Source organism: Carassius carassius, chromosome 17 (genome assembly GCF_963082965.1).
Source record: "Carassius carassius chromosome 17, fCarCar2.1, whole genome shotgun sequence".
NCBI classification, from domain to species: domain Eukaryota; kingdom Metazoa; phylum Chordata; class Actinopteri; order Cypriniformes; family Cyprinidae; genus Carassius; species Carassius carassius.
In genome coordinates this window covers 13698844-13726409 of record NC_081771.1, presented here as the reverse complement: position 1 = coordinate 13726409, position 27566 = coordinate 13698844, and the positions used below count along the sequence as shown (strand labels likewise).

At 35.5% G+C, this 27566-nt stretch overlaps 2 protein-coding genes across 2 annotated transcripts in view; one reads left to right on the top strand and one right to left on the bottom strand.

The window, feature by feature from the left end:
• The window catches only part of LOC132161147 (vasoactive intestinal polypeptide receptor 1-like), a 36744-nt gene extending 27735 nt beyond the window's left edge, over positions 1-9009 (top strand). The window contains exons 4-13 of the mRNA XM_059570966.1: positions 3336-3436; positions 5058-5155; positions 5261-5393; positions 6030-6183; positions 7064-7124; positions 7269-7338; positions 7655-7746; positions 8011-8140; positions 8443-8484; positions 8602-9009. Of these exons, the coding sequence (XP_059426949.1) occupies positions 3336-3436; positions 5058-5155; positions 5261-5393; positions 6030-6183; positions 7064-7124; positions 7269-7338; positions 7655-7746; positions 8011-8140; positions 8443-8484; positions 8602-8784 (1064 nt within the window). The 3' untranslated portion in view covers positions 8785-9009. The remainder of the gene's footprint in view (positions 1-3335; positions 3437-5057; positions 5156-5260; positions 5394-6029; positions 6184-7063; positions 7125-7268; positions 7339-7654; positions 7747-8010; positions 8141-8442; positions 8485-8601) is intronic.
• A 3519-nt stretch (positions 9010-12528) lies between these two features.
• adcyap1r1b (adenylate cyclase activating polypeptide 1b (pituitary) receptor type I) overlaps positions 12529-27566 on the bottom strand; it is a 41914-nt gene continuing 26876 nt past the window's right edge. Inside the window, exons 3-14 of the mRNA XM_059570967.1 lie at positions 25561-25657; positions 19496-19606; positions 18951-19051; positions 18691-18788; positions 16956-17088; positions 16349-16502; positions 15780-15840; positions 15584-15653; positions 15378-15469; positions 15131-15260; positions 14806-14847; positions 12529-14286 (exon numbers count right to left, since the gene is read on the bottom strand). Of these exons, the coding sequence (XP_059426950.1) occupies positions 14098-14286; positions 14806-14847; positions 15131-15260; positions 15378-15469; positions 15584-15653; positions 15780-15840; positions 16349-16502; positions 16956-17088; positions 18691-18788; positions 18951-19051; positions 19496-19606; positions 25561-25657 (1278 nt within the window). The 3' untranslated portion in view covers positions 12529-14097. The remainder of the gene's footprint in view (positions 14287-14805; positions 14848-15130; positions 15261-15377; positions 15470-15583; positions 15654-15779; positions 15841-16348; positions 16503-16955; positions 17089-18690; positions 18789-18950; positions 19052-19495; positions 19607-25560; positions 25658-27566) is intronic.

The following is a 27566-nucleotide window of genomic DNA, read 5'->3' as shown; positions in this document are numbered from 1 at the left end:
AGCCCAGGAATCGTTGTAGTTCCTTAATAGTGGTTGGAGTGGGCCAGTCCCTGAATGCGCTCACCTTCCCCTCGTCCATCCGGATGCCACTGCGGTCGATGGTATACCCAAGGAACTGCACTGAGGGTTGATGGAAAGAACACTTCTCTGCTTTCAGGTAGAGCTGGTAGTCCCTCAGGCGTTGCAGGACCTCCGCAACGTAGCGCTGATGTTCTGCCAGGCTCCGGAAGTATATCAGGATGTCATCAATGTAAACTAGGAAGAACTGGTGGAGGAAATCCCGGAGCACCTCGTGTATGAAATCCTGGAATACGGAGGGGGCATTCACAAGCCCATATGGCATCACGCAGTACTCGTAATGGCCGGTAGGGGTGATGAAGGCGGTCTTCCACTCGTCCCCCTCACGTATCCGGATGAGGTTATATGCGCTGCAGAGGTCCAACTTGGTGAATACAGTGGCACCACGGAGATGTTCCAGGGCCGCTGGGACGAGGGGAAGTGGATACCGGAACTTCTGAGTTACCTTATTTAAGGATCTATAATCAATGCATGGCCGCAAACCTCCATCCTTCTTGGCCAAGAAGAAGAAGCTGGACGCAGCAGGGGAGGTAGATGGGCGGATGTATCCTTGTGCCAGCGCCTCCTTGATGTAGTCCTCCATGGCCTTCTCCTCGGGAACGGATAGGGGATATATCCGTCCCCTTGGCACTGGTTCACCCGGCAGCAGATCTATGGCACAGTCCCACGGCCGGTGTGGAGGCAGCTTGGAGGCCCGCTTAGGGCAGAAGACATCGCTGAAGGGGGCGTAGCACTGGGGAATGGAGATGGATTGGTTCTCGACAGGGCTTTCAATGGAAGTGGAGTAAACTGGTAGCGGTTCAGGGGGATGGTCCAAGGGAACAGGGCAGCCGGAGATACATGATTGAAAGCAAGCTTCGCCCCACTTCAGGATTTCTCCGGTCTTCCAGGAGATCACTGGGTTATGCTGCTCCAACCATGGGTGCCCTAGGATTACGTCAGCGGTGGAGTCCTCCAGAACCAGCAGATGGATTTCCTCATGATGTAGGAGTCCAGTCTGGAGGGAAATGGGACCCACACAGTGACGTACATATTTATTGCTGAACGGCCTGCCGGTGATTGTGTGGATCTGGTAAGCGGCCGGCATGGCCGTGGTTGGGAGCCTGAGCTGACGGCAGAGGGCGCCGGAGATGAAGTTGCCGGCTGACCCAGAATCGAGGAGGGCGGAAACTGGAAGAGATACATCATCAGCAGTAAGTGTCACAACAGTGGTGAGTGGTTTCATCTGGTATCGTGAAGGGAGAATGGCACTCACCATAGGACGAGGAGGACGGACGGGGCACACAGCAATGGTATGCCCCAGAGCTGCACAGTACAGACACAGGTTCTGGGCCAGCCGTCTCTGACGCTCCGCCATAGTGAGGCAGTAAGAGTCCACTATCATGGGTTCGTGGGCTGGTTCTGGGGAGCTGACGTTCTCTGGTCGGCAAAGCGGTGTGGAGGACTGCGCTTGGCCCTGGTGCTCTTCTAAGCATGACTGCATACGAGTGGCGAAGCGGATGGACAGCTGGATGAATCGCTCGAGGCCGATGGTATCCTTGTATGCAGCGAGATGCAACCGCACTCTGGGTTCCAGTCCTTGGCGGTAGGTCGTTAGCAAGGCTTGTTCGTTCCAACCACTGGAGGCCGCCAGGGTTCTGAACTGCAAGGCATATTCATTGACAGACAATTTCCCTTGTTTTAAATTGTACAGCCTCTCACCTATCGAGGAATCCCAGGCAGGTCTGGCGAAAACTTCGCGGAAGTGTTCGATGAAGCTAGAATATGACTGAATCACTGGGTTATTTTGGGTCCAGAGCGAATCTGCCCACAGTAATGCTTTGCCTTGCAATTGGGAAATGATGAATGCTACCTTAGAGCGGTCCGTTGGATACGAGAGCGGTTGCATCTCCAGGACCAGTGAACACTGAAGCAGGAAACCGCTGCATTCCTCCGCCGAACCAGAGTAGGGCGCCGGCCTGGCCATGGGACTGGCCTGCACGGCAGGTGAAGGAGAGATGACGGGATCGGCGGAAGTGCTCGCTGGTGGTGGGGATGCAGGTGTTGACATGAGTGTCTGACGGAGTGCATCCACAAGGTCTTGGAAGGGATCCGTGAGGCTCATGCTTGTGTCTCTCGGTGCTGGTCCGGTCATCTGTTACGGATCACACTGGAGACAGAGGAGTAACAGATGAAGTGATTTATTAAAGACACAAGCAGAAGAGCAGGAAGTGAGGAGTGGATGGGCATTGGGATCCATGCCGGGAAGGTAGTGACTTCTGGAAGGGTAGGTGAACCACACACACGCACATTAGGGGAATCGGTATCTTCGAAGGCAATCCTTAGAGAGAGGGTAGAAGAGTAGTTAGTCCTAATAGTAAGCATACAGGAATGATCCTGTCGCGAACGTGACCGGACGAAGACTAAGTGCGTGTGTGTGGCTTTTATGGTGCAGCGCTGATGAGTGGGTGATGAGGAGCAGGTGGTGATGACTAATATTCAGGTGAGGGTATGCGCTGTGATTGTGTGGAGGTGGAACCAGGCGTGTTTGTAACATCGATGAATTACAAAAAAAAAAAAAAAACATGTTTTATTAGATTGCTGATTAATCAATGTTTCGATCTTGTTTTTTTTTTCTTCTGAAATGTCTTCAGATTCCTCAGACTAACAATTACAGACTGCTGTTGCAATTCCACATACTCTTTATAAGTCTGTCTATTATATTATAACCATAGACTGGGGCTCATTATACAATACATTATACAATAAAAATCTCATTATACTGTGACCTGCAGGACATACAGTAAGTCCTATGCTGGATAATGCATAAAACCTGTGTATAAACCTAATTGGTTTGATCCATCTGACCTCTCTATCCACATACAGTATCTAAATATCATGCAATGCAACAAAAGATACAAGCAGACAAAAAAAACATAATCCCTTTACTGTCAAATTGTAATGAGAAGGACCTGTGGATTACTGTAGCAGAGACCGTGTCATCCTTAGTAATTAAGATTTAAATTTATTGAGCTTTTACAGTAGCTTCATAGAGCATTTTACAATGTGGTATAAAATGTGGTATAGAACAAATTAAACATCTGCTTAATTTTTGTGACTAATTAAAGGGAAAAAGTACTAGATGTATCTGTTACAGCCAATTGAGCAGCTGTTGCGGTCTGGTGTTTTACAAGTTTCTCTTTACCAATTGATGTATCAAAATGCAACCTATACAACGTTGCATGCTGATCATTGTGTTTAACATTATTTTAATGCAGGTTTCATAATTAGGAATTGCACCAAGAGTGGCTGGACAAAAACCTACCCATCCTATGAGAATGTTTGTCAGATTGTGGAGGACGTGGAATCAGAAACCGAGGTGAAAACTTTATTACAAGCAATATTGTAAATATCCTTAGAGAATCTTATGGCATAGTAACTGTATATGCCAAGTTCTGTCATGAAACTAATGATATTCACTGCATTACACTGCTTGGCACAAGCTGATTGTTTCATGTTTCATACGCAGCCAATGAGCTTGCTCATCTACATTTAAAAGGCTGGTTAGCGTCAACTAGAGCAGTTTGCGGCACGCTTTCAGAGTTCCTCTGAAATCCTTCTCCTTCCCCAGCTCCACCTGTAAAGATCTGCTATGTGTTATTATATATGATACTTGTGCAGCTGCAGTACTGTGTATCTTAAGTACTTACAGCCCTGTATCTGTGTATGTATTTGCAGTAGCAACTAGCAAGTTCCTGTACTTGCTTTGCAGCAGCAGTAGCAATAATCATTCTACAACAACAGCCATAACCTACAGCAGCAGCAATCCTGACCAGCTCTCCTCACCTTAAATCTGCCTTCCTGTGTTTTTTTGCCTCTTATTTGTGTAAAGTTGAGCATTTCTCTACTTTCTAAACACAGCCCAGAGGGACTTTGCACTTTTGCTTTCTTTGCTCCGCTGTCAGGCCCACAGTCTGCCACAAACGTTTACGGTCACGCTCATTTGTTCCTCATCTTTTTTGCACTTGTTCATTTTCTTTGAAAACATCAAGTTTTGTTCTCTAGGTTAAGACCACTTTGCTTTTGTTGATGGGAGCAAATTGTATGCATATTACCAATAAAAAAATGCTTACCCACTTCAAAGTAAAAAAACTTTCCTCTACCTAGCAATTCCCTTATATTATTTTTCTTTTTTCATTTTCTTTTAGTCATATGGTAATGAGAATAGAGACAGTACTTTGAATGAAAAATGAGAGATGATATGATAATGTTCAGTACACAGACACAAACAAGCAGTCCAAGGTTAACAGATGAGCGTGTTCCTAATGTGAAGCCAATTACCGGTAGTTGAATCAGTCATACAAGAGCATAATACTCTCTCCTGAGTGCTAAATTTAATCTCTGCCACTTAAACTCTATTTTCATAATGACTTTCACCTGTGCCTGCATCAGGGGAAGTAGCAATGGTTATATATGCACCTGAAATATAGTTAATTCCATATGCTGAAATCCCAGAATAAAATGACCTGCTTTTAAAATCAGCTATGTCCAAAAATCTGCATTCATAGGGATCTCTCAATTGTGTGTTTGTATTTCATCCTGTCTATTAAGATGCATTTTTTTTTACATTGTACTCAGTCATTCCCTGCCTACAGCATTCAGCAAGCTATGTGGATAAAAGTTTGATTATTTTGAAGAATGTAATATATGGACTCCTATGTGTCCTAGTTTTTTAACGTCAGATTATTGCATCAAGTCAAAGCACATTTATGCAACAACAAGCCAAATACATTTCTGTGTGAATTGTTCACAAAATCAAATCGGCACACTTTGTGTTTGTCTGTAAAGAATAAACCTCAAGGACAACAAAATGTGTTGAAGTGCACAAATCAAAATGAAAAGACTTGTCATGTCATTGTAAAATCTCTTGATAAAAGACTGATAATTCTCTGGAAATAATTCTGTAATTTTTTTCTTTTATTTTTGTCCCTGTGTTCTAGACATCATATTATTCCACTTTCAGGCAGGTGTACACTGCTGGTTATGCTACCTCTCTGATTTCCCTCATCTCTGCCATCTTTGTGTTTACAGCCTTCAGGTACAATGAGAATCCTCACATAGCTCATGCAACCAAACACATTTTAAGAGGTCTGTGACAATTTGTTGAATAATTTGTCAATCTCTGTTATTCTGCCCAAAACAGGAAGTTCCACTGCACAAGAAATTACATTCACATCAATCTCTTTGCCTCCTTCATCTTGCGAGCCAGTGCGATCTTCATCAAAGATGCAGTTCTCTTTGCCGATGAGTATCTGGACCACTGCTTCATGTCAACAGTGAGGCTCACCAGCTGTCACAGACTCATGCAGAATTTGGTTTTTATAGACGTCATTCAATAAGCTAATGCTCACTATTCAACATGTCAGAGCTCATGTTCTCAATCAGCCTTGTGGTCAGTAAACATATTAGGTCACAATGTATGACACTGCAGCATCTATCTGATACAGTAAAGAAATTTCTAAGCTTCACACCAGTTTCTGTCAGCATAGTGACACTAGCTTCACATTTTCTGCATCCACTTTTCCGCTCCTCTCAGTATCAGTCGACTCATCAGTGCCTTAAAGGCACACTTTTCAAGATCTGCCTCCGCTCGAACTCAAACACCTGCTTTGAAGTACAAAAACCACTTCTTACATAGCTAACACTCTTCTTCCCACTTCTCTGTGATGGTATTTGTGCTTGTTCTTATCAGCACTACTTAATTTATCCACCCTAAAATTATACTGTTGAAACGTCTAAGCACTGCAACAATATCACACTTTTATTTGTAATGCATAGGTCTTAGAATTTGCTACATGCTGTGGCATTTTCCACTCAGATAGTATGTGTACTTCTATATCTTCTTTTGTACAGTACATCTTGACAGAACAATTATAGCACTAATACTGGATTCTTAATATTTTCCTCTTCAGACCTCTTGCAAGGCAGCAGTAGCTTTCTTCCAGTTCAGTATCCTGGCTAACTACTTCTGGCTGCTGGTGGAGGGGATGTATCTACAGACTCTTCTAGCTCTAACTTTTGTCTCACAAAAGAAGTATTTCTGGTGGTACATACTTATTGGCTGGGGTAAGCATGGGTACTATAGAAGATACTTGAGAACATTCTGTTCTATAATAATATGATGAAATATTACTAATTTGTTGAACAGTTATCGTCCAAAGGTTTTTTTTTTGTTTTTTTTTTTTTTACATGTATAACAGTATATTGCCTTTTTTTCTACATAAAAAAAGTGTAGTTTATGATAGTGTGGCCTTATTCTGTATTATGTACCATTGGTGACACCTGTAGGCTTGAGTTGGAAAATAGAAAAAAATGTATCCTAGTATTACCCTGTTGAAAAGTAAATATACTAAAATGTATTTGAAATACATTTATTTCATTCAAAGTACATATACATTTACATATTTATGTGCTTATTAAAATACCTCCAATTGTACTACTGGGATACTAATCTGATATACATAAAGTCTGCTAAATTGGAACTACTAATTATGTACTTAATGCTTAATACTTTAATTGTGAGGAAGTAGTGCTAAAGTCCAACTAAAGACATACTGAAGAAGATTAGATTGTGTTAGAGTGAAATATCTTGCATTTAAAGACTGGTATTATTCAAAGATCATTCAGTCCTCATCAACAGTGACATTAAAACATAGTTTAGGCTTAATATTAAGAATTGTGCATTGTGCACAAGTAATAATCCAAATTATGTTTCATTATAATTTTTATATCAGTCTTGAGTGATATGTCAGTAGATACAGTGTGTTAATAGATTTGAACTATACTTCGTATGAAATAATGTATTTTAAATATATTACTTTTTTACTTGGGTAGATATGAAGATATATAAAACCTAGGCCTATTCTTGATTTTGTGTCAGCATAGTAACACATTTTACAATTTGATGAAATTTGATTTAGTTATTGCTGCTCTCTGTATCCTGTAGGTCTACCAACACTAATACTGATAATCTGGGTTCTAGCCAGGAATTTTTGGGATAACAGGGGGTAAGTCCAGATTGTTCTAAACCCTTTAAGGTATTGTGTGATACTTTGATATGTAGTGAAAAATACTGAAAAATCATTTTTTTCACTGTTTGTGAAGGTGCAGTTACTGGTCTTCTCATAAATAATTATAAGCTTATGTTGCAGGTGCTGGGATGACACAGATGTTGCTTACTTCTGGTGGATTATCAAAGGACCAATCACAGCGTCTCTCCTGGTAAAGTACAGCAGATTTGATCAAATATATAAGACTACATCCTGAATATAAGGGAAAAAAACATTGGTTGCAATAGAATTGTGCAAAATATATACAGTATTATGAATTGTTCATGTGCCATGGTTGTGCAATATCAAAATGACATTTTCTAACATATGAAAGTAAAGTTAAAAAGTTATCTAAGACGGTATGTAATGCTCTTAAATATGTTTTTCTTTTGCCATAGTCATTTTGATTGTTTCTTTCTGAATATATCCACAGTATGTTGATGTGTAGTGTTCAGTATATGAGCTGTTTCCTTCATTGTTTCTTATAGATCAATTTCTTCATCTTCATAAATGTGATCCGGATTCTTGTGCAGAAGCTGAAGTCTCCAGGAATGGGGGACAGTGATACCAACCACTTCATGTAAGGATTATAAAGCACAGTCAAAACAAAGGCAGCAATTAATCAAAAAATGTTTGATTCACAGAAAGTTGGCAAATACTTCTAGATCTTGTAGATACGTCCTGCTGAAGTAATGTGTTATTGCCATGTTGACATTTTAAAGTTGCAAGTTTGAACAACATGACAATTTTTTTTTTTTTTACTCCCACACACATTCCCTCGAAAATGTCCTTTCATTGTTTGTTATGAATCTGAAGTAATGCTGAACTTCATGTATGCTTGTAGGAGACTGGCCAAGTCCACCCTTTTCCTGATCCCTCTGTTTGGCATGCACTACATGGTTTTTGCCTTCCTGCCAGAGAACACGGGAGAAAACGCTCGCCACTTTCTTGAACTTGGCCTGGGTCCCTTCCAGGTGTGTAAGCCCAGCATCTATGAAATGTACAGAATACTAATGCTTATGACTTGTGGAATTGCCTGATGTACAATATTTTGTGATATCACATTATATATGACCATTTCTGTCATATGTATGGGAAATATGTAAATATACTATACTGAGTTAATGTAAAATATATGTGTAATGTGTAAATAAAATCTAATACTATTTATGTCAACTAATAGCTGCATATGTTTAACTCAGTTGAGCTGTAGCCTATTTAATTGTTAAAGCATCCTTACTGACTGACTGTTATACTGTGTTTCGTTGTATCTCAGGGTTTTGTTGTGGCTCTGTTATACTGTTTTCTCAATGGAGAGGTAAGCCACAAGTGTTTCCTAATAGTAATACATATACCAATGGTCAAAAGTGTAGAATAATTAAGGTTTTTTTTATGTTTCCGAGTCTTTTTTTTATGCATTTGTTTGTGTTTTTAGGTACAAGCAGAACTGAAGAAGAGACTGTGGAAGTGGCAGACACAAAATTACTTGAGATACAGTAAGAGAAGACGAACCCTGTTTACTGAGAGCAGCACAGTCACACAAATCTCAGTTTTGGAGAAGTCCAGCCCAAAGGAGCTGCCCTTAACTGAGTCCCACAACAGTGTGTCATCCATTTGAAATCTTTACAGTTCGTCTCATTCCCCGTTTCTCTTCCCCTCTTTCTTGAAACCCCTTAACTGATCCTTCGGTGAGATTCACTGTCCTCTCTGACTGACTCCCTGATTGACCCACCTGCCTGTAATTTGTCAGTAATCCTGAAGATCTTAATTGCCTGGTTTAGCTGTGTTTCTTTAAAGTTGGAGTTAAAGGACACAAAGGCCAGTTTTGAAGAACCTTGCTCTAAAAGATGATTTAATCATTGAATTATTCATTAAAAATTTTAGTTTTTTAGTATTTATAGATAGTTATAAAATGCTTGCTAAAACAATTCAAAGATATTATTTTTTTCTACACATTACTGAAACAAGCTTTCAACTTGATGCTGATAAGAAATTACTCTATTTATTCATAATGCAAAAGCACAAATCATGTTGTTTAGTTTTATTTAAATTACATCCACTGTCTAATTAGAGACCAAACTAAAAGGACAGTTCACCCCTTTTAACCCATAAAAAAAAAAAACACTTGCCTCCTTTCATAAACATGATCATAAAAACAATTTCTCCATAATGTACATTTGTCACTCCCTAGTATGGTCTGCTTGGCTTGAAAGTTGAGATTGCATAGATGTATAGATGTTGAACACACAGCTAATTGCCTTATAGTAAACATAGACCTCATTTTAGATTCTACATATAAAATAGCTGACAATTAAAGGTATTTCATATTCATAAATGCATATACATAATATCTTATTTTGTAAATTGTATTTCAAGACAACATATTGCACAGTGCACTGGCCCTGTATGTATAAATAAATATAACATTTCAATAGGGCATCCAAAGTATTTTTCTTAAAAACTGGGTATTTTCAAGATATTTTATTCATTATAAACCATGTTTAAATGTTTCAATTATATAAATCATAGGCTTTAGTGATAATGTAAATGTTTTATTAGAAAATGCATGAAAACACAATCTGTCTTAGTACAAAGAGTACTTACAAAGTAGATGCAAATGATAAAGATGATTAATCATATTGATATGAGTATTTTGAGTAGTTCTGAGTATTATAATGAATAATACTGTTTTGAAAATGGCCTATTTAAGAATCCTTTTGCAGTGCACACATCTGGAGCACTAGACTGTAAAGTTTCTTGTTTGGTAGAAATATTATCTTGTTTTATAGTTGCTAAAAGTGTTTGTAAATATATGCTTATTGTAGCCTTTATATGACTTGATGTACTATATGTACTATACATGATGTACCTATTTGCCGAACATTTGTTATTTGTTGTTCTAATTTTAAATATAAATTCATAAATTATAAATTAATTCATATTAACAACATCTATTTTTTTTAATGAATAATAATTTTAACATTGATTTGGAGGCACAGTATTGATATATTTTAATAGGTGAATAGAATTGCTCATGTGACTGACTCCGTCTGACTGAACTTCAAATATAAGTGGATAGAATATGAATTTGGGGCTGTGAATTTGAAAGCATCCAGTTACAAAAGACTGTACTTGCTGACATATGGATACAGCATATACTAAAATGTATTTATTCTCTAATGATTTTTTAATGTTGTGTTGTGTATTTTTTTTCTCAGCTTGTGAATATATTACCCATTCAGATAACTTCTGTTGTCTTGATTGTGTAAGCGTTGTTGCTACATTCACCAACCTGCCTTAACGTATTCAGACGTGTATTAGCTTTGTTGAATGTTGAATGTATGGAGTAAATATTTTAATGTGCTTTGTGATGTTGTATTATTATGGTATATATGTAAATGCACCTACTCTTACTGTATTTTTCCAAAACGTTGACATATTTATAAACTTACATAATTATCTGCAGTTTTACTGCCTTTAACATATTGTGTCCTTATACAAAAAGATTATTTAAAGAAAAGTTCAACGTCATATTCACTTGTCAAAAACATTTAATGATGTTTTAAAAAGTCTATAATGTGCAAAAACATTAACCATACATCCAACAAAAAATAATTTCACAGCAAGTTTAGCTGCAGTAAACATCATCTAGAACATTTAAATTAATCTAGACATTACAAGTCTGTCAAACCTCTGTATTATTAGTTTTCTAAATCCTACATTCTTTTTTGTGATATCAGTTTAAAATCAAACAAAGTTTGCACATGTAGTTTGCATGAGGTGACATTAAGTGTATCATACTCCATAAACAACAACAACAACAATGAATTTTCATATATTACATCTAAAGCCAAAGCTTATTCTACAGTATTAGTTATAATACATTTTCACTCACGAAAAAAAAAGTACATTTCTGTTTTGTGAAATATAAAACCCCACACATTTTCATCTCCGTACCCGTGTAACGCTGACAGTTTACTTCGTTTCCCATCAGCCCATTTTTATGTATAAATGTGTAGTGGTGCTTGCAGGCCCATGTGCTGAAAGTTCAGTCATTTCTGTTGAATGAGGTATAAAATGTGCAAGTTTTCTAGTTCTGGGTAAGTTTGTGTGTAGAATCTGTAGCAGCACTGCAATCCCACTACTATGAATGAGAAGTATAAGAGAGGTGTTTGTTAGATCAAAATATGTCATTTAAAATGTCCTCAACCTATTGTAGCCTACAAAAAAACACTGTAATAATTCCCGGGATATAATAATAATTAAAAAAAAAAAAAGTCAAGATGTGTTTTTAAGAAAGTGCACATGCTTGTTGGCCCTATGGGTAATACTCACTTATTTTTGTCACTGTGGTATTTTCTCGTAAAACAACAACAATATTGCTGTACATCAATACAATAAATCACCTACTTTCTTTGTGTACTTTAGCGCCCAACAGATCACAGGAAATGCATGCATCGTTTAAGAGGAATAGCCAGCGATGCTGAGAACTGCACATTTAAACAACGTTATCACCAAGAGCTCTTTAATCACAATTCAGTTTACTTAAAATTCTCGGTTTTTAAATAAAACCCCAGCATAGGATGCACAGTTGCACACTAGCTTTTGTGTCATTTTAACATTTACACTAAAAAGTAATCCTACTTGTTTCTCTGCACACAATCTGTCCACAATGTATTGCTATTTGCCAAAGCTTGTTTACTCAGAGAGTAACACGAGCACACTGATTGTGTCACTGAATTTGAGACCGATTTTACAGAAGTAACATCTCTTGAGAAGACGATGTTTTAATTGAATACAGAATATTCAACAATTATTAGTCAGCTGTTTATTATTTGCTAATCATAATTCTTTGTCATATGCTAAAATTACATTTATTGAAAACAAAGTCATTTTACATCTTGTACAGATGATAAGTGCCCTACATGGATCATAATAACTGATCCCACCTACTGTAGATCAAAATGACGTCAGGCTAGGAATCACCCTGCCTTTTTTAAATGTTTTATTTTTATTTTTTTAAACAATTATACACACTAAACATTCCACTTAAAGTCAAACTAAGATGATCAGTAATTACTCAAAAAAGAAAACTATAATACAGTGTAGTTTTACATATAAATACGTATTTATCATATTAAAACATTGAAATTTTTGACCTTGTGTGCATCTTCTTTTTGCAGTAATCATTTAAAAAACAAGGCATTTATTAAATAATATTTCACAGCATAATTATATACAGGACAAGCCTGTAATTCCAACTTATATATATATATATATATATATATATATATATATATATATATATATATATATATATATATATATAAATATATATATATATATATATATATAATTAAACATGTAAAACATGTATCCTCCAAAATAAACTTTTTTTAAGTTTTTGGAATGATTACATATATATCAAATTACATATGCACAAACCTTTTCTTTCTTACTTCAGCATTACTGAAAGAAAATTGAAGGCCTGTAAAAAGATACGCCAAAGAAAAGGGATGAACTAGCTTGAATTCTCTGAAGGCCTCTTAAGGTTTGCTGAAGCATAATGAATATTCTTTCAAAGAGGGATGCAGTTATGTGTTGCAGTTTGTCTTGGTAAAACCAAACTGATGTCTCTTTTGTGCAAAAAAAAGGCACTTTGAAGAAGCAAAAAACATCTTCTTATGCAGTGACATCAGTCGCAAAGACTTGCAAACTTGTACGGCAAATGACGTATTAAGAGGTCAAATATTCAAAAAAATCTTCTTTGGAATCTTAAAAGTGCTCTATTTGTTAATGCTTTTGACATTAAATTACAAAATGAGCAAAAGATCAAATATGTGTCAGAACAGCTATAAGAACATGCTCAGCCTTTAAACAGAAAAAAATAAAATAGCTTATAAATAATTTATTTATTGATAAGAGTGTAATGTTTCATGATTCTTTGCTGTAAATTCACTGTATGACAGCTAGTAGTCATAGAAATGTGTGGGGGGGGGGGGAATCAACATGCATATTACAAATCTATTACACCCATATTACCCAGTTATATATTAATATGCCAACATTGTGGCATGAACTTGTTGTATTCTAAATGGCATTTTCTGTAATAGAGGCTATTTAAAAAAATTGGAGCACATGTACAAATACAAGAGGAATCTACTCATGAAAACAAATTGACAAGTTGAGTTACTCACTGTTTTAATGAGGTTTTGACTATAAAAGAATCCAACACTGTGCCCAAGAATCATCCAGAATGTGGATCCTTAGACTTCGTAGTCCTTAAACTTGCTTTTTCCTTCAGTCCTTCATTCTACAGTTACAACATATGGAAATATTTACATATTAAATTGGTATAAGGAACTGGGGATGAGTTATTCATTAAGCTCCTGTGTGAAATATGTGGTTCCTTCTCCTTCCAAAATGACTTTTCATGTCCCACATCCCATTGCGGTGAGGTCTGCTACTGTCTTCGTCCTCTTCGATGATGCTTTGATGATCAAATACTGAGAATCTCGAACTGTCACAAATCTTCACAGACAGAGAAATGAAACACGAGAGACTTGTTATGTTGATATGTACAAAAATATCCATTTTGTTCACGAACTATAGCTTTCTGGATGAAAACATCCTAAATACTGGATTTCTATGGAATCATTATTTCCCCTCGGTCTGTAATTTCATTCAGTTCAGATCAAATCTGATTCCTCCGTAAGTCCGTATCAAAGGTATCCATGTTTGCTTGGCACACAATAGACCATTGGTTGTGAGCTCCTCAGAGTTCTGTAGCAAAAGCCTGTCACCTATGGAGGGTTGACAGATATTACAGCTTCAACCGGCACTATGCAGACTCAAAAGATGAAACAGGACTTGGATGTTGACGTAGGTTATTTTGTAGCTCTAGTTCTAAGGAGTTTGGTCGTCTGAGCGCTCATGTGGCCGGTGTTTCAGCCTGCAGGCTGGACATGCGGATCTGTGAGCTGCTCTTGCTGAGGATGGAGAGCTGTGTGCCCCCATTCACACCACTGCTGGCCAGAGACGGGTGCCTGTGCTTCATATCGACAGCAAAGTACCGGTTCACCGTCCAGCTGCGCCATTTTCGTTTGATTTCGGACTGCACCTTTGGGGAGAACTTCAGTGGGTTATTAAGCTGATTGGATCCTATAGGAGTAGATCTGCAGATCTCTTTCCATGCTGCTCATGGACAAGCTTGAATTTTAAATCCAGCTGCTTAATAATTTACATGTACGGCCATGTAATGAGCACTGCAATGAGAAAGGGCCTCCAGAGACACTGCTTTATGCAAATAGAATGCAATTTGGATGTTTTCTAGGTAGAATTTATAATAATGAAAGTATATTTTATAAAATGCCAAAGAATAAATAAATATACAACTTTATATTAAAATGAACATGCTTTTATCCAAAACAGTTACTGAAAATGAAAATGAAACATTTCTCAATGGCAATATATATATTTTTTTAAGTATTTTTCAAAAAACAAACAAAAAAAAAACATGTATCTTGATTGGACTTGAATAGGAGTCCATTCGAGCTGTGGTAACTAGGTTTTGTTTTTCCCCATGCTAAACCAAATTGCACACTTTATTTCTCTTTTCAATAGCACTTAAAGGACTTACCTCTCCATTAAGAAAGCAGTAAAGGACAGCTACTACAAAACCCTGAGAAGAAAAATGTAAATGTTTGAATAAAGCAGTAGCAATTATTATAATCTTGTTTAAGATATAAATGATGTGTAAATATAATGTACTGGATAAATGAAGGTGGAAGAAGTAATACTTTTTCAGTTCAGATGGACAATGACATCAAAATAATACAGTACATATGAAATGATAACAATAGACTATAAATTACAGTGCACAAAATACACATGAAATCTAAGTAAATAAAACGAAATCATGTTGTCTCTTTCTACGAATATGAGAGACAAAAGGCAGCTTCTACCTGAAAAGAACCAAGACCAAGTTCAAACACGAGTCTTTCTCTTTTGCTGACATCTTCTGGTGTGAAAGCAAACACGGTATAGTGAATTCCAAATAGAGGAATGAGGAGAAGAGTGGAGCGAGCCAGACGCCTGTCAATCACACAACACACCGATCAAGCCGTAAATAGACTCCACATCTGATTGTAATGATGCTCATCTTAGAAACTGGAAAATATAAAAACATTGTGGTATATGTATATGACTAACAGATAAATGCTGGACTCATTCCCTCCAATATCTGGAGACTGCAGCTTCTGCACCAGGATTATAATGATGCCAATAAAGAGTATAAAGTTGATCTGAGAGCAAAAAAGACAAGACATATTGTGTATAATTAATTCTGCCCTGGTGAATAAATCAACACAATAATACAGTTGTTTACAGCCAGAAGTTTATTGCGATGGAATCCTTACCATGATAGAGGCAAGAACAGGACCCTTGATCACCCACCAGATGGCAGCGTTGTCATTGATATCCCAGCAACTGCAGGCAATGTCAGACATTTATCCAATTTGATTGGTTTTTCATTTTATTTTCAGCTTTTTTTTTTCATTACATAACATATTAGTTATAGATATTATATATGTATAAAAAAATCCTTTATCTTACCCAATGTTATCAAAATGAGCTCTTAAGACTGCCCAGACAGCCACACAGATTGTTGGAGTACCTGGAAAAACATGGACAATCAAAATAAATATGAATAATTTCAGATTTCCACATGATATATCAAACACTTATTTTATGAATTGTTGCAAACACATATTTTGCTTTATATATACAAAATATATGAAATACATATTATGTATTTTTTTTTAATCACAAATCAGTTTTCTTTTTTTTTAATATAAAACTTTATGTAAAGATGATTCTCAACTATGTTATGAAAGATATTTTTAAATACAATTTTTCCTAGTGCAAAATGTGTGTAAAATGGCCATAAACAAGTTATCCCAATGTATCTCTAAATTGTATCTAATTTGCATATTTGTGTTTTTGGGGCAAAATAGAACGAAAAAATAAGTGCAATAATTGGAGTGAAAATTGGCAAGAGTTTAATAATAATATCTCACATCTTGTGTACATTTTACATTTTTTCAGTTAATGTTTATTTTAAGGTAACGTTTTTATGGTTTTAGATATGATAACTATATAAGCTATATTAACCCTGGTCTTACCCCATCCAATAATGGTGTACCAGTAGAAGTATCTTTTCTCAGGAAAGAATGTCTCAACAAGCAGCGTAAAAAGATACAAGCCCTCGATAAACAGCCAGAAGTAGTTTGACAAAACACAATAATGAAAAAATACCATCACTGCTTTACACTCCACCTACAAAAAGAACAACACAGAGTGAATACCACATAAACAAAACATTTATTTGATTCTGATTAACTAAAGCCTAATTTACATTTACATAATCTCGCTGGAAAATTAGTTTAAAGTCATCCAGGTTTGTAATGACATGAGGGGGAGTAAATGATAACACAATGTTTATTTTTGAGTCAGCTATCCCTTTAAAAACAGAAAAATCGCATTGTTGCACAGGGAAACATTCAAAGCACATTCAGCTAGCTGGCCAAGCAAAAAGCAACTGTGAGGTGACTACAGAGACCTCATTATCTGAAGCAAATTAAAGCACATAACAGCAACACAAACGTGTCATTCTGATACTAATTCCTTCCTCAAAGAAATGACATGGGCAACCCGGGATGTTAATGGGCCCATCACCATGACTGCCTGGGTATTTGTGTGCAATGTGAAGAGAGAGAGACTGAGACTCACAGTGTGTATAAAGCAATGGTTGCTGTCCTCCTCTGCATATAAAATGCCATCTTTAATGAAGACTGAAATGGCCCTCAGGATGAAGGACACAAACAAGTTCATATGAATGAAATTCCTGGTGCAATGCAGCTTCCTGAGGGTAAAGCAAACCACAATAAAGAAACATGCATTATACATTATATAACAGTATACATTATATATGTGCATCCTATATGTAAAGTGCTATTCAAAAGTTTTTTAAAGAAAAAATATGTTAGAAAACAAAACATTATAATTATGTTCTATTTTAATATATTTTGTATTTTATTCCTGTATACTTGTAATTTATTCTTGTGATAGCAAAGTTGATTTTTTTTTATGTTTTATTTTCTTCGCAGCCAATACTCCGTTCTTCAGTGTCACATGAACCATCATATAGTTAAAGATCACAGACCTTCAATATTGGACTTTTTCTGCCCTATTACCCTGAATGACATCATTGAATTAGTGGGCACGATGAGACCATCTCAAAGCCCTGTTGATATTTTACCTACTACTTTACTTTTAAAATCCATAAATCATCTTGGCCCATGTTTGGTTTCAATTTTAAACTTATCTATTCAGCTGGGCCAGGTTCCTAGCTGCTTTAAGCATGCTGTTGTTCAGCCTATCTTGAAAAAGAACAATCTTGATGCAGCTTCATTTAAAAACTACATGCCTATTTCTAAGTTGCCCTTTCTTTCTAAAATTTTTTTGAAAAGGTTGTTGAGAATCAGCTAAATAATGTTTTGGATTCTCATAATATCTTTGATAAGTTTCAGTCTGGTTTTCGTAAAAATCATTCAACTGAGATTGCCCTCCTTAAATGTTATTTTGATGGCTGCTAATGGGGGTAAATGCTCTGTGCTGGTTCTAGATCTTATTGCAGCGTTTGATACCGTGGATCACTGCACTATGATTGATAGACTGAAAACAACTGTGGGCATTACTGGATCAGCTCTGGATTGGTTTTCCTCCTATCTTTCAGACAGGAGTTTCTCTGTGTCCGTAGGAACATATATGTCAGATTCTACTCCTTTGTCCTGAGGTGTGCCCCAAGGTTCTGTGCTTGGCCCTCTGCTGTTCAGCCTGCATATGCTTCATCTTGGGAAGATTATTGGTTGTTTCGGAGAAATATCATACCATTGTTATGCTGACGATATTCAATTATATTTATCTTTTAGCCCTGATAGGTTGGAAAAAAACTGTCCTTGTTGCACAAGCATTTAATTAGCAATATGTTTTTGTATGTTTTTGTGTATTTGTGTATATTTGTATGTTATGTGCATGAGTATATCTGTTAAGTGTATGTTTTTAATTAAACTTTTTTTGTGAACCACTTTGTAACTTTTTTGTCTGTGAAAAGTGCTATAGAAATAAAGCTTACTTACTATCACAATTAAACAATTTGATATATCCTTGAAAAACAAATCTTGGTCAGTATTATATTACAATATACAATTTGAAATGTCCAAAAATTGACATACTAATTCAATTTAGCTATTTTCAGGGGTTTAACTTCAATAATTATGCTCCAAATATAATTTACAATTGTGTATAAAAATATTACTGAAAGCTCTTTAATACATATGTGCAGGTGTTTTTCTAAACACTTCACTAAGTCAAATGTGTCCATGTATATAATTTAGTTTCCTCTGAAACTTAAGAATAGAATCAATGCTCATGACCTCTTTCTTGACCTGGGATGACCTCTCACCTGAACCTGCAGAGAATGACCATGGCAGTGGTTAGAGACACCAGTGAGGTGCTGTAGCCAACAGTATAAAGAGCCTTTACTGACACATAGTACATGTCCTGCAAACAGAGGGAAGAAATGCTAACTGATGTCAATCTTATGTCAATCTTATTCTATACAATAAATACATTTCTTTAGAGATTTTGGAGGCTGAAAGGGATTAGGAAACTTCGAAGGAGATACAGAAAGAACAGAAAGCAGGAAAAGTGAAGGACACTTACTGGACTTGTTCCATTTTCATTAAAAGGGCAAACATCTACGTAGTGAGAGAACATCTCTGACCAGCCCTCCTCGGTGCAATTACGACTGACCTTTCCAAACTCTACAAAAGGTGCAAAAAGGTGTTTCATGAAGTAAAAAAAAAAGAAAGAATGAGGAGCCAAATAATAATAAATCTAATTATTTTGTGAAATATATAGACTTAAAAAAAGAACTGAACAAAAAATAGAAACTGAAATAGAACCATTTCAAGTTGAAGTACTAAAATTACAAAAACTAAAACTGAAATAAAAGAAACAGAGCTAAACAGAAATGCAAAACATTAATACAAATGACAAATACTAAAACTTTAAATATAAAATTAAAACTGAAAACTAAACTACTTAATTCTAAAAGTTCTATAAATAATACTAAAATACCACTGTTACAATCTAATTCTTTACATTATTCTGGTCTATAGATAAGGACTGATTCCCAGGCAAAAACCTTAGTCTGATTACTTAATATATCTTCTCAATTAGCCTTGAGTTCTTGTTCATGTACTCACCATCATTCTGCTCACTCATGAATTCAAATAGCTCAGGACAAGGCATCCAGACCACTTGACCAATTTTTGCTGGCTCCCAGCAGGTGAGGTTGTCCCACATCCATCGACAGACTAGAGGATTACGGGAAAACATGGAATATCATAAATTTAAGTTTGTACATTTTATGTATTACATGTAGCAATCATATATGCCATATGTTAATGTATGAAATTGCTCCAATTTCTAATAGATTGCATATATGTTTTTAATTTATTTGACAATATATTAAATATATATGGAAATTTAATATACAGTATGTACATATATATTACAGTTGTGTATGGGGCAACTATTGTAATTAAACTTCTGGGTTTATAAGATCTCAAGATGAAAGTTTTCTGGTAACTCTGCCTCTGAACCAGTTTTTATTGGGGTATTTATGGCACCTGAGAATAAAAGAGCCTAGTTTAAGATATATTTAGGTGTGCTACTTGACAGCCATTCTTATGATTCAGTGAAAATCAGCGCAAATAACAAGAGACAAAAATAGGCTTCCATCTGCTTCAGTAAGGCGATAGATTGTAAGAATTCTATCACAACAATGCCACAGCAGTTTAGAAAATAAAAATAAGATGCAACTCAAAAAATATCACTTCAATGTTTTTTTCCCCTCAAATTGGATGTTAAAATAATTAGGAACTTTAACCATGTCGATCTTTGTTATTTTTTGTTATTCTCTATCTCTTTCTCTGTTTTCTCTTCACATTATCACATCCTGTCGGCTTTATGATATATTTTTTTAATTGTGTCTGTGTATGTGTATATGAGCATGCAGAACATCTTAGTTTATTTATTTATCCCTTTATCTATTTTTATTTGGGCATTGCTCTTCAATAAATCCCTCTAGAGATATATTCAGAGGGAAAAAAGACTTTCACGGTGAACTAACCATGTGATGCTTAAGCATCTTATCATCTCCATCAAGGATTAAGGATTCAAAGAGAAACAGTAAAGAGAGCAAGTGTGTGTGTGCTGAAAAAAAAGCCTGCTGATCTTGATTTGCATGAGCAGAACAGCATCTGCCAGCTGTGTTTTCCCTCTGCTCTCAGCCCTTCAAAATGTAAGAATGTTTTCACAGAGCTTTCGAAATATTACCCAGACATTCTCGCAAAAACTTCATTAAAACTGAAGAACCAACTATATATTTTATCTAGTCGCTTTATGGTAAGTTTTGGGGATTTTCTTTGTTCATACCATTTGCATTCTTACATTTTCATTAGTAAGCTCACACAACACTCTTTCCTGCAACCTTATAAATCGCCCAAGTTCACTCTTTAAATTACATGCATAAATTCAAACAACGCAAAGTTGACATTTGCTTCTTGGTGGTCTGCGTAAATGTCAAACATTTATAATAACAAAAGGCCAAGTGAGTGTTTTAAATACTCTGCATCTCAAGCCAAGCACTCAAACATCTTGTCTCTTGAATTATAACAATCTGCAACAAAGACACAACAAAACTTTCAACAATCAGAATTAATTGTATGGTTGGTTTATTTCATTTTGGTTTATAACCAACCTTTTTTTATAGTTTCATAAAATTAACATTCTAAAAAAGTTTAAGATGGAATTTTCCATTCGAAAGTCTTAAGCATCTTCACATTTATTTTATTTTTTTGTAGGATAAATTATATTAATAATAACCATTGTTACCTATTGTGCAAAACTGTATGTTGCATTTTAAGCAAGATTTATAATAACGTGCCTATTACCTTAATAATGATGTCACGCTTACACTCTAAAGCCATTAAAATAATAATTGGGGGTGCAAATTTTCTCTTTAGCAACTTTTAATGTATTTGTGTTTTTTGTTTTTTTAGTAAAACATTTATCTGAGATGAATACTTGATGGAGCTCTGGCAGTACTATCTCAATAAAGACTCCTACGTAAAGTAAACTGACATGTATCACTCAAGAGCTGGCACTGAGTAGCTATTAATGAAGTCGATTAACGCGGATACGCGTTTTGAGTCATTTTCTCCTGATAACCCCGAAAAGAACTTAAATTACACTTTCAGTTTTAATCGTACAGATAAGAGCAATACATCAATCGAATCTGTAAAGGGTCTACTTTTTTTTGGATACAGACATAATAACAACAAAACTTTGTGCACTTATAAAATAAAGATAACAAACAAGGTGTGCTGTCTGCAGCCTTTGTCTGCGCTGATCTTTATTTACAAACACGTCATTAAAATGAACTGTAACTCCGTGAATACTCAACGAAAATACATGAGAGAGATATCTATAGAACGCTTGACATGTCTACTTTTAAACTAAACAAGTTCCGCCGAATTTTCTGTGATAAAGTAATCCATATGAAAACAACGCGATGTCTGTTTTTCATGTCTCCCTTCATTATATCTAATGTGACCACGCCCCCGCGCTGAACGCGCTATTCAGATTCAAACTGAAGCGCGCGGCTTGAATACGCCCATACCAGAAGAAAAAGCAGCGAGACTGTTCTTCAAGATTTTATTTTACTGTTTGCTTCGCGATGAGAGGAATAAGACATAATTCACCCCAAAAAGATGTCATGTGGTTGAGGATTTGATAAATGGATTTCCTCAGAAAAAAAAGAATGAAGCACTTTATTCAGCAGAGATCATAAACATGAGTAAGTCTCTTTTTATTTATTCATATACTTGTACTAGTTTTCACATAACGTGTAAACATTTTACTAGTTAGACTTTTTCCAAATACTTTTTCCAAACTATAATTCCTGACTAAATATATAATCAAGTGAAACATTATGAAGTTTCAATAACAATATACTATACGACCATTCAAAAGCTTGATGTAAATAATATAAATGCAACAAATAAATAACTGTAGGCTAACAAATGTAAAAAAAATGCTGTTCTTTCAATTTATTCCCCCTAAACATCCTAAAAAATATTCTCAGCTCTTTTCAACATTAATAATAATAATAACGATAATAATAACAACAATAAATGTTTTTTTGTAGAAAATAAGATTGTTAAAAGGATTTCTGAAGGATTGTGTGACTGGAGTATTGATGCCAACAAATTTGTTTGAAAGTCAGCTTTGATTGTTCCTGATAAACTGTTTAACTGCTCCCCCAAGTGGATATTAACGTATGTTGTGGGATAATTAAATATATTCTAAATAAACTACAAACATAAAATTATATACTTTTATTTTTTTCTCACATTCTTTCTTGTAACTCCTTCCTCTCAGTGGCACAGATGACTGAATGGCTCATTATGCAGCTCATTATGCGGCCCTTTGTCTTCTCAGGTGTAAATCACAATGATATTCATGATAGTTGACGCCTACTCACATATGACTTTTACCAACAAAAAGTGTCTTAGAAAATGTAAATCAATATATTGTTTTCTGTAAGTGAGTAAACAAGAAGATTTTTACATAATTTAGACAGAAAAATTCTAAGCTACAAGCTACAGTTCTCAAAAATCCCGGGAACCAATGTTCTCTATGTGATTTTTTGCCTTTTTCAAGTGTTTTAACATTTTTAGTTTTTCACTAACCACGCATAATATTTTTTTTCTCAAAAACACAATCATGTACATACATGCATTTTACATATTATTATAGCCCAGTTTGTGCTGATTACAGTGAGATTAGACTTTACCCATTCAGATATTGATAAGAAACTGAAAAAAGCACAAATGTCAGGGCATGACAAAACTTCTCCAGGCCCCAAAAATACCCTTAGACTCCAGAGGGTTTTAAAGACAGACAACTATCAAACACTCTTTATTGTCTGTCATGTTAGGCATTTATATCAATCTCATTTTCTCTGCAGCAGTGTCAAACCCAGACCCAGTAGCTTGTGCTTGAGCAAGCTCCAGAAACTGGATAAAGCCCATATAAAACAGATGCATAAAAGGAAATTGATGGAAAATGATAATACCACTACATATTCCAAAGCCTTGTCTGTTTATTTGGCCATAAGCTCTGTTATAGCACAGACCCAAAGCAGTGTTTTGATGTAAAATACTGCTGGGAGATTATTCTACGAGCAAATCTACTGTATTTATAGATTAAGAAATTCATATAAAGAATTATTATATCTATGTGAACACAAACATGCATAGTTCAATTGTTTGGGGACGCAAGGAGGACATATTTCTACCAGGGATACAGTGCAACGCTCACACAAAATGACAGATTATGATTTCTCTCCTGAGAGCAGCTTTAATTACTTGTGTAAATTGGACACAGATGCGTGATTAGATAAAAGACAAGGCTGTTTGTCTTTGTTCTCCAGAATCTTCCTGGAATACTGAACATCACTGCTTTCTATATTGTAGAGCATTACAAGACTTAACATATGAATTATGACTACTTATGAAATACATAAATGATTCAAAGAGTCAATGATCCAATCAGTGCTTATTTTCAGCAGCTAAAAATAGGCAAAGTTAATTAGTAAATTTGGCAAAATAATGACATAAAGATGAAGTGATGTAAACAGGCTATTTTAGCCCACACAAACCACAGAAAGTTTCAAGTAATCCTGTGTGTTATGTGCTTGCTGCATTTATTTGCTTTAAAGGGATAGTTTACCCAAAAAGATAATTCTGTCATTAATTGCTCACCCTCACCTTCATGTTGTTCCAAACCCATAAGACCTTTGTTCAACACAAAATCTGATATTTTCGATGAAACCTGAAGGCTTAATGACCCTGCATAGACAGTAACATAACTGAAACATTCAAGGCCCAGAAAGGTAGTAAGGGCATCATTAAAATAGTCCATGTGACATCAGTGCAGTGAAGACTGACATGGAAGAGAAGAAATTGGTGAATACAGTTCTTATTTTTGTTTTCTTTGTGCACAAAAAGCATTGTCGTAGTTTCATAACATTACTGTTGAACTACTGATGTCACATGGACTATTTTCATGATGTCCTTACTACCTTTCTGGGCCTTGAATGTGTCAGTTGCGTTGCTGTCTATGCAGAGTCATGAAGCCCTCAGGTTTCATTAAAAATATCAGAATTTGTGTTCTGAAGATGAACAAAGGTCTTATGGGTTTGGAATGACATGAAGGTGAGTAATTAATGACAGAATTATCTTTTGGGGTAAACTATCCCTTTAATGGGCATTTGTACAATAAACATTTAATGTACATGTATTCCCCCAGCTAACAGGTAGCGTTCTCAGAGCTAACTTAAACATTTGTTCAAGTTAACTGATTTTTGGTCAAAATGTTCTTGGAATCTATTTTTGTTTGCTGGTCCCCTCCCTAAGTTTCAGTTTATAGCCTAAAACTGTGGGCAGATCATATTCATGAATCCATTCACTAAGGACAGCTTCTTGTCAAATCAAAATGTCAGCATTTCATTACTGACTGTGATTGTGACTGTCCAAAGCATTATGATCAATGCCACATGCAGACAGCACTAGAGGGGTGTCAGAGTCAGTTCTGGAAAAGCTCTGAGCTCATGATCTCCCCCCACTTCCTGTGAACCATCACAAGGTCTTACGTTCTCCAGCTTAGTCTGACAGCTTTAAGCTTAATATCATCAAGCATTTATTTCACTTTATTTACTTCTAAAATCCATAATCTAAATAGAAACTAATTTTTAAACTTATTTAAAATGTTTCTTTTTATAAACATCTGCAAGCATGCTATATTTAAATGTCTAAAATATTTAGTCCCTGGTCAATCTATTGCTTCACTTCACAGTTAAACACTAATAGCTTTGCACTGCATAACAAAATGGTAACATGCAGCATTTACTGTATGTGGGGCTCTAAAATTAAAACTAAAAAACCGTGTGGATTGAATTAGCAAATATGCATAATGTACTTGTAGTCTGACACATAATAAGTACTGCCACCACATAAACACATCACCAAAACACACACAGACTCACAATGATTGTTTTTCTATCATGCTAAGGATTGTTTTATTAGAAAAATTATATAAATGTAGCATTATTGTTATAACTATTGTTATTATTATGACTAAAGTTTTTAATTTTGCCTTTGGACTAGTAAATACAAACACAAAGAGTGTGTGAAGTTCTTACCCAATTCAGGTTCACTGCTAGGGTCATCCATGGTCATCCTTTCCATGCACTTCTCTTTCTCTAACTGAATGACACAGTCTGGGTGCATGCAGTAGATCTGAAAGAAACAGTATTTAAAAGAGTGAAATGTTTGATTTAGAACTGTAGCCTATATGTTGAGCATACTTTGTAAAAGTCACAAAGTAATTACTTTTTCAAAAGAAGAATCTACTCATTGAGTATGCAGTTTCTATCAAGATTTAGTTTTCAAGATTTCCAGAAAATTAATGAGTATGAGTTTGCTTTGAATGAGGTTGTCACTTTTTTAAAGAAATAGTCCACACAAAATAAAGATGTGCTTAAAATGTTCTCATCACAAGGCAGCAAGTCTGTTTCCTTATCAGAAATTATTTTGCTCATCAATAAATGCTCTACATTTAATTGGAGCTGTCAGAATGAGAGTCCAAACTACTGATAAAAATGTCATAATAATTCTCAAGTAATCCACACAACTCCAGTCCATCAGTTAACATCTTGTGAAGAGGAAAGCTATGTGTTTGGGAAAAACAAATCCATTTATTAAGGCATTTCAGTCCTTGCTGTTTGAACTCTCATTATGATGGCACCCATTCACTGCAGAGGATCCTTTGATGAGCTAGCTTTGTAATGCTAAATTTTTCCAAATCTGTTCCAATGAAGAAACAAACTCCTCTACATCTTGGATGGCCTGAGGGTGAATACAGTTAGATCAAAATTAAAAAAAGAAAAAATTGTGAACTATTTTTCTTTAAATAACCGAACTGTGTATGAACTTAACAGTGTTTGGCACTTAAATATAGGACTGACAGCCCTTTTAAACAGTGATCAGAAATTAAAGTGATATACTGAAAGAGCAATAAACTTAAATTCATGAATGTATTTTTTCAGAAGGGTTTTTTTTTTTTTTACAAAGTAACCCTTATGGGTCCCTGGATCATATTAGATAGATGTCTAAACTTCTGGAAAGCAACACTTTATCTGTAAAGAGTTCTTGTAGCCTGTAATGACATAAACAAACTGACAGAGTAAAAGGTTACTAAATAAACAATGACAGCAGCCCGACAGCAGCCAAACACAGTGAGACTTTCAAGGAACTAATAATAAATTAAATGCGATTAAAGCATTCCAAATTACTGTATGTAATTTTAAAGCAGGTTTAAACACAGACAATAAACATAATTTCACTCTACATATAATATGCATTTATGAGATGCCATTCATAATTATAAACAGTTTAAGTTCTAGATCTTTTAGAAGGGCTAAGAGAGAAAATAAACAAAGCTTTGTTTATTGGTAAATATAATTGGTAATCTTCCGTTGCTGCTGTGGTGCTTCCTTAAAACCATTCTTTACTTCGTGTTAGGAGAAAAAAAAATCATATAAACTGTTGCTCAATCCAAGCAGGTCTTGAATCTCTTAATTTTAAACAGTTTTCAAATAGAGACAATATTACACACACCCACACACATCACACAAGACATTAAATATCTTCAGCCCAGGGTCGAATTACATTCTGAGCCAATCCAAAATGTTTGCTCCTTCTTATCTCTCCCACTCAGTGTATGCTTTAAACAATCGCTCCTACCTGCTTCATGCACTACCAGGCCATTCATCTTATATCTTTATAGAAAAACAAAACTGACAAATGTTCCACAGCACATGCGTTTCTTCACACAGAAGGTGGTGTTTTACATCCAGTTGAACAGTTGCAATAAATTCAAATCAGTTTTGTCAATATACTACTGTCTGTTAGAGTACATCTTGACACTCACATGTATCCAGTTTTTATTAATGGATATGAGCAAGCATGTTTGTTGCTGTCAACTAGGTTGCAGTTGTGTTTACAGTTGTAGTTAAGGGGTTTAATAAACCATATTGTGAAATGTTAATATTAGAAATATTGTTTGAAACCTTTGAGATGAAAACATTGAAGGTCAAAGCAAAATGTGAGAGAAAACCAATCAATAAGGACTCAAGTCCATCAATGA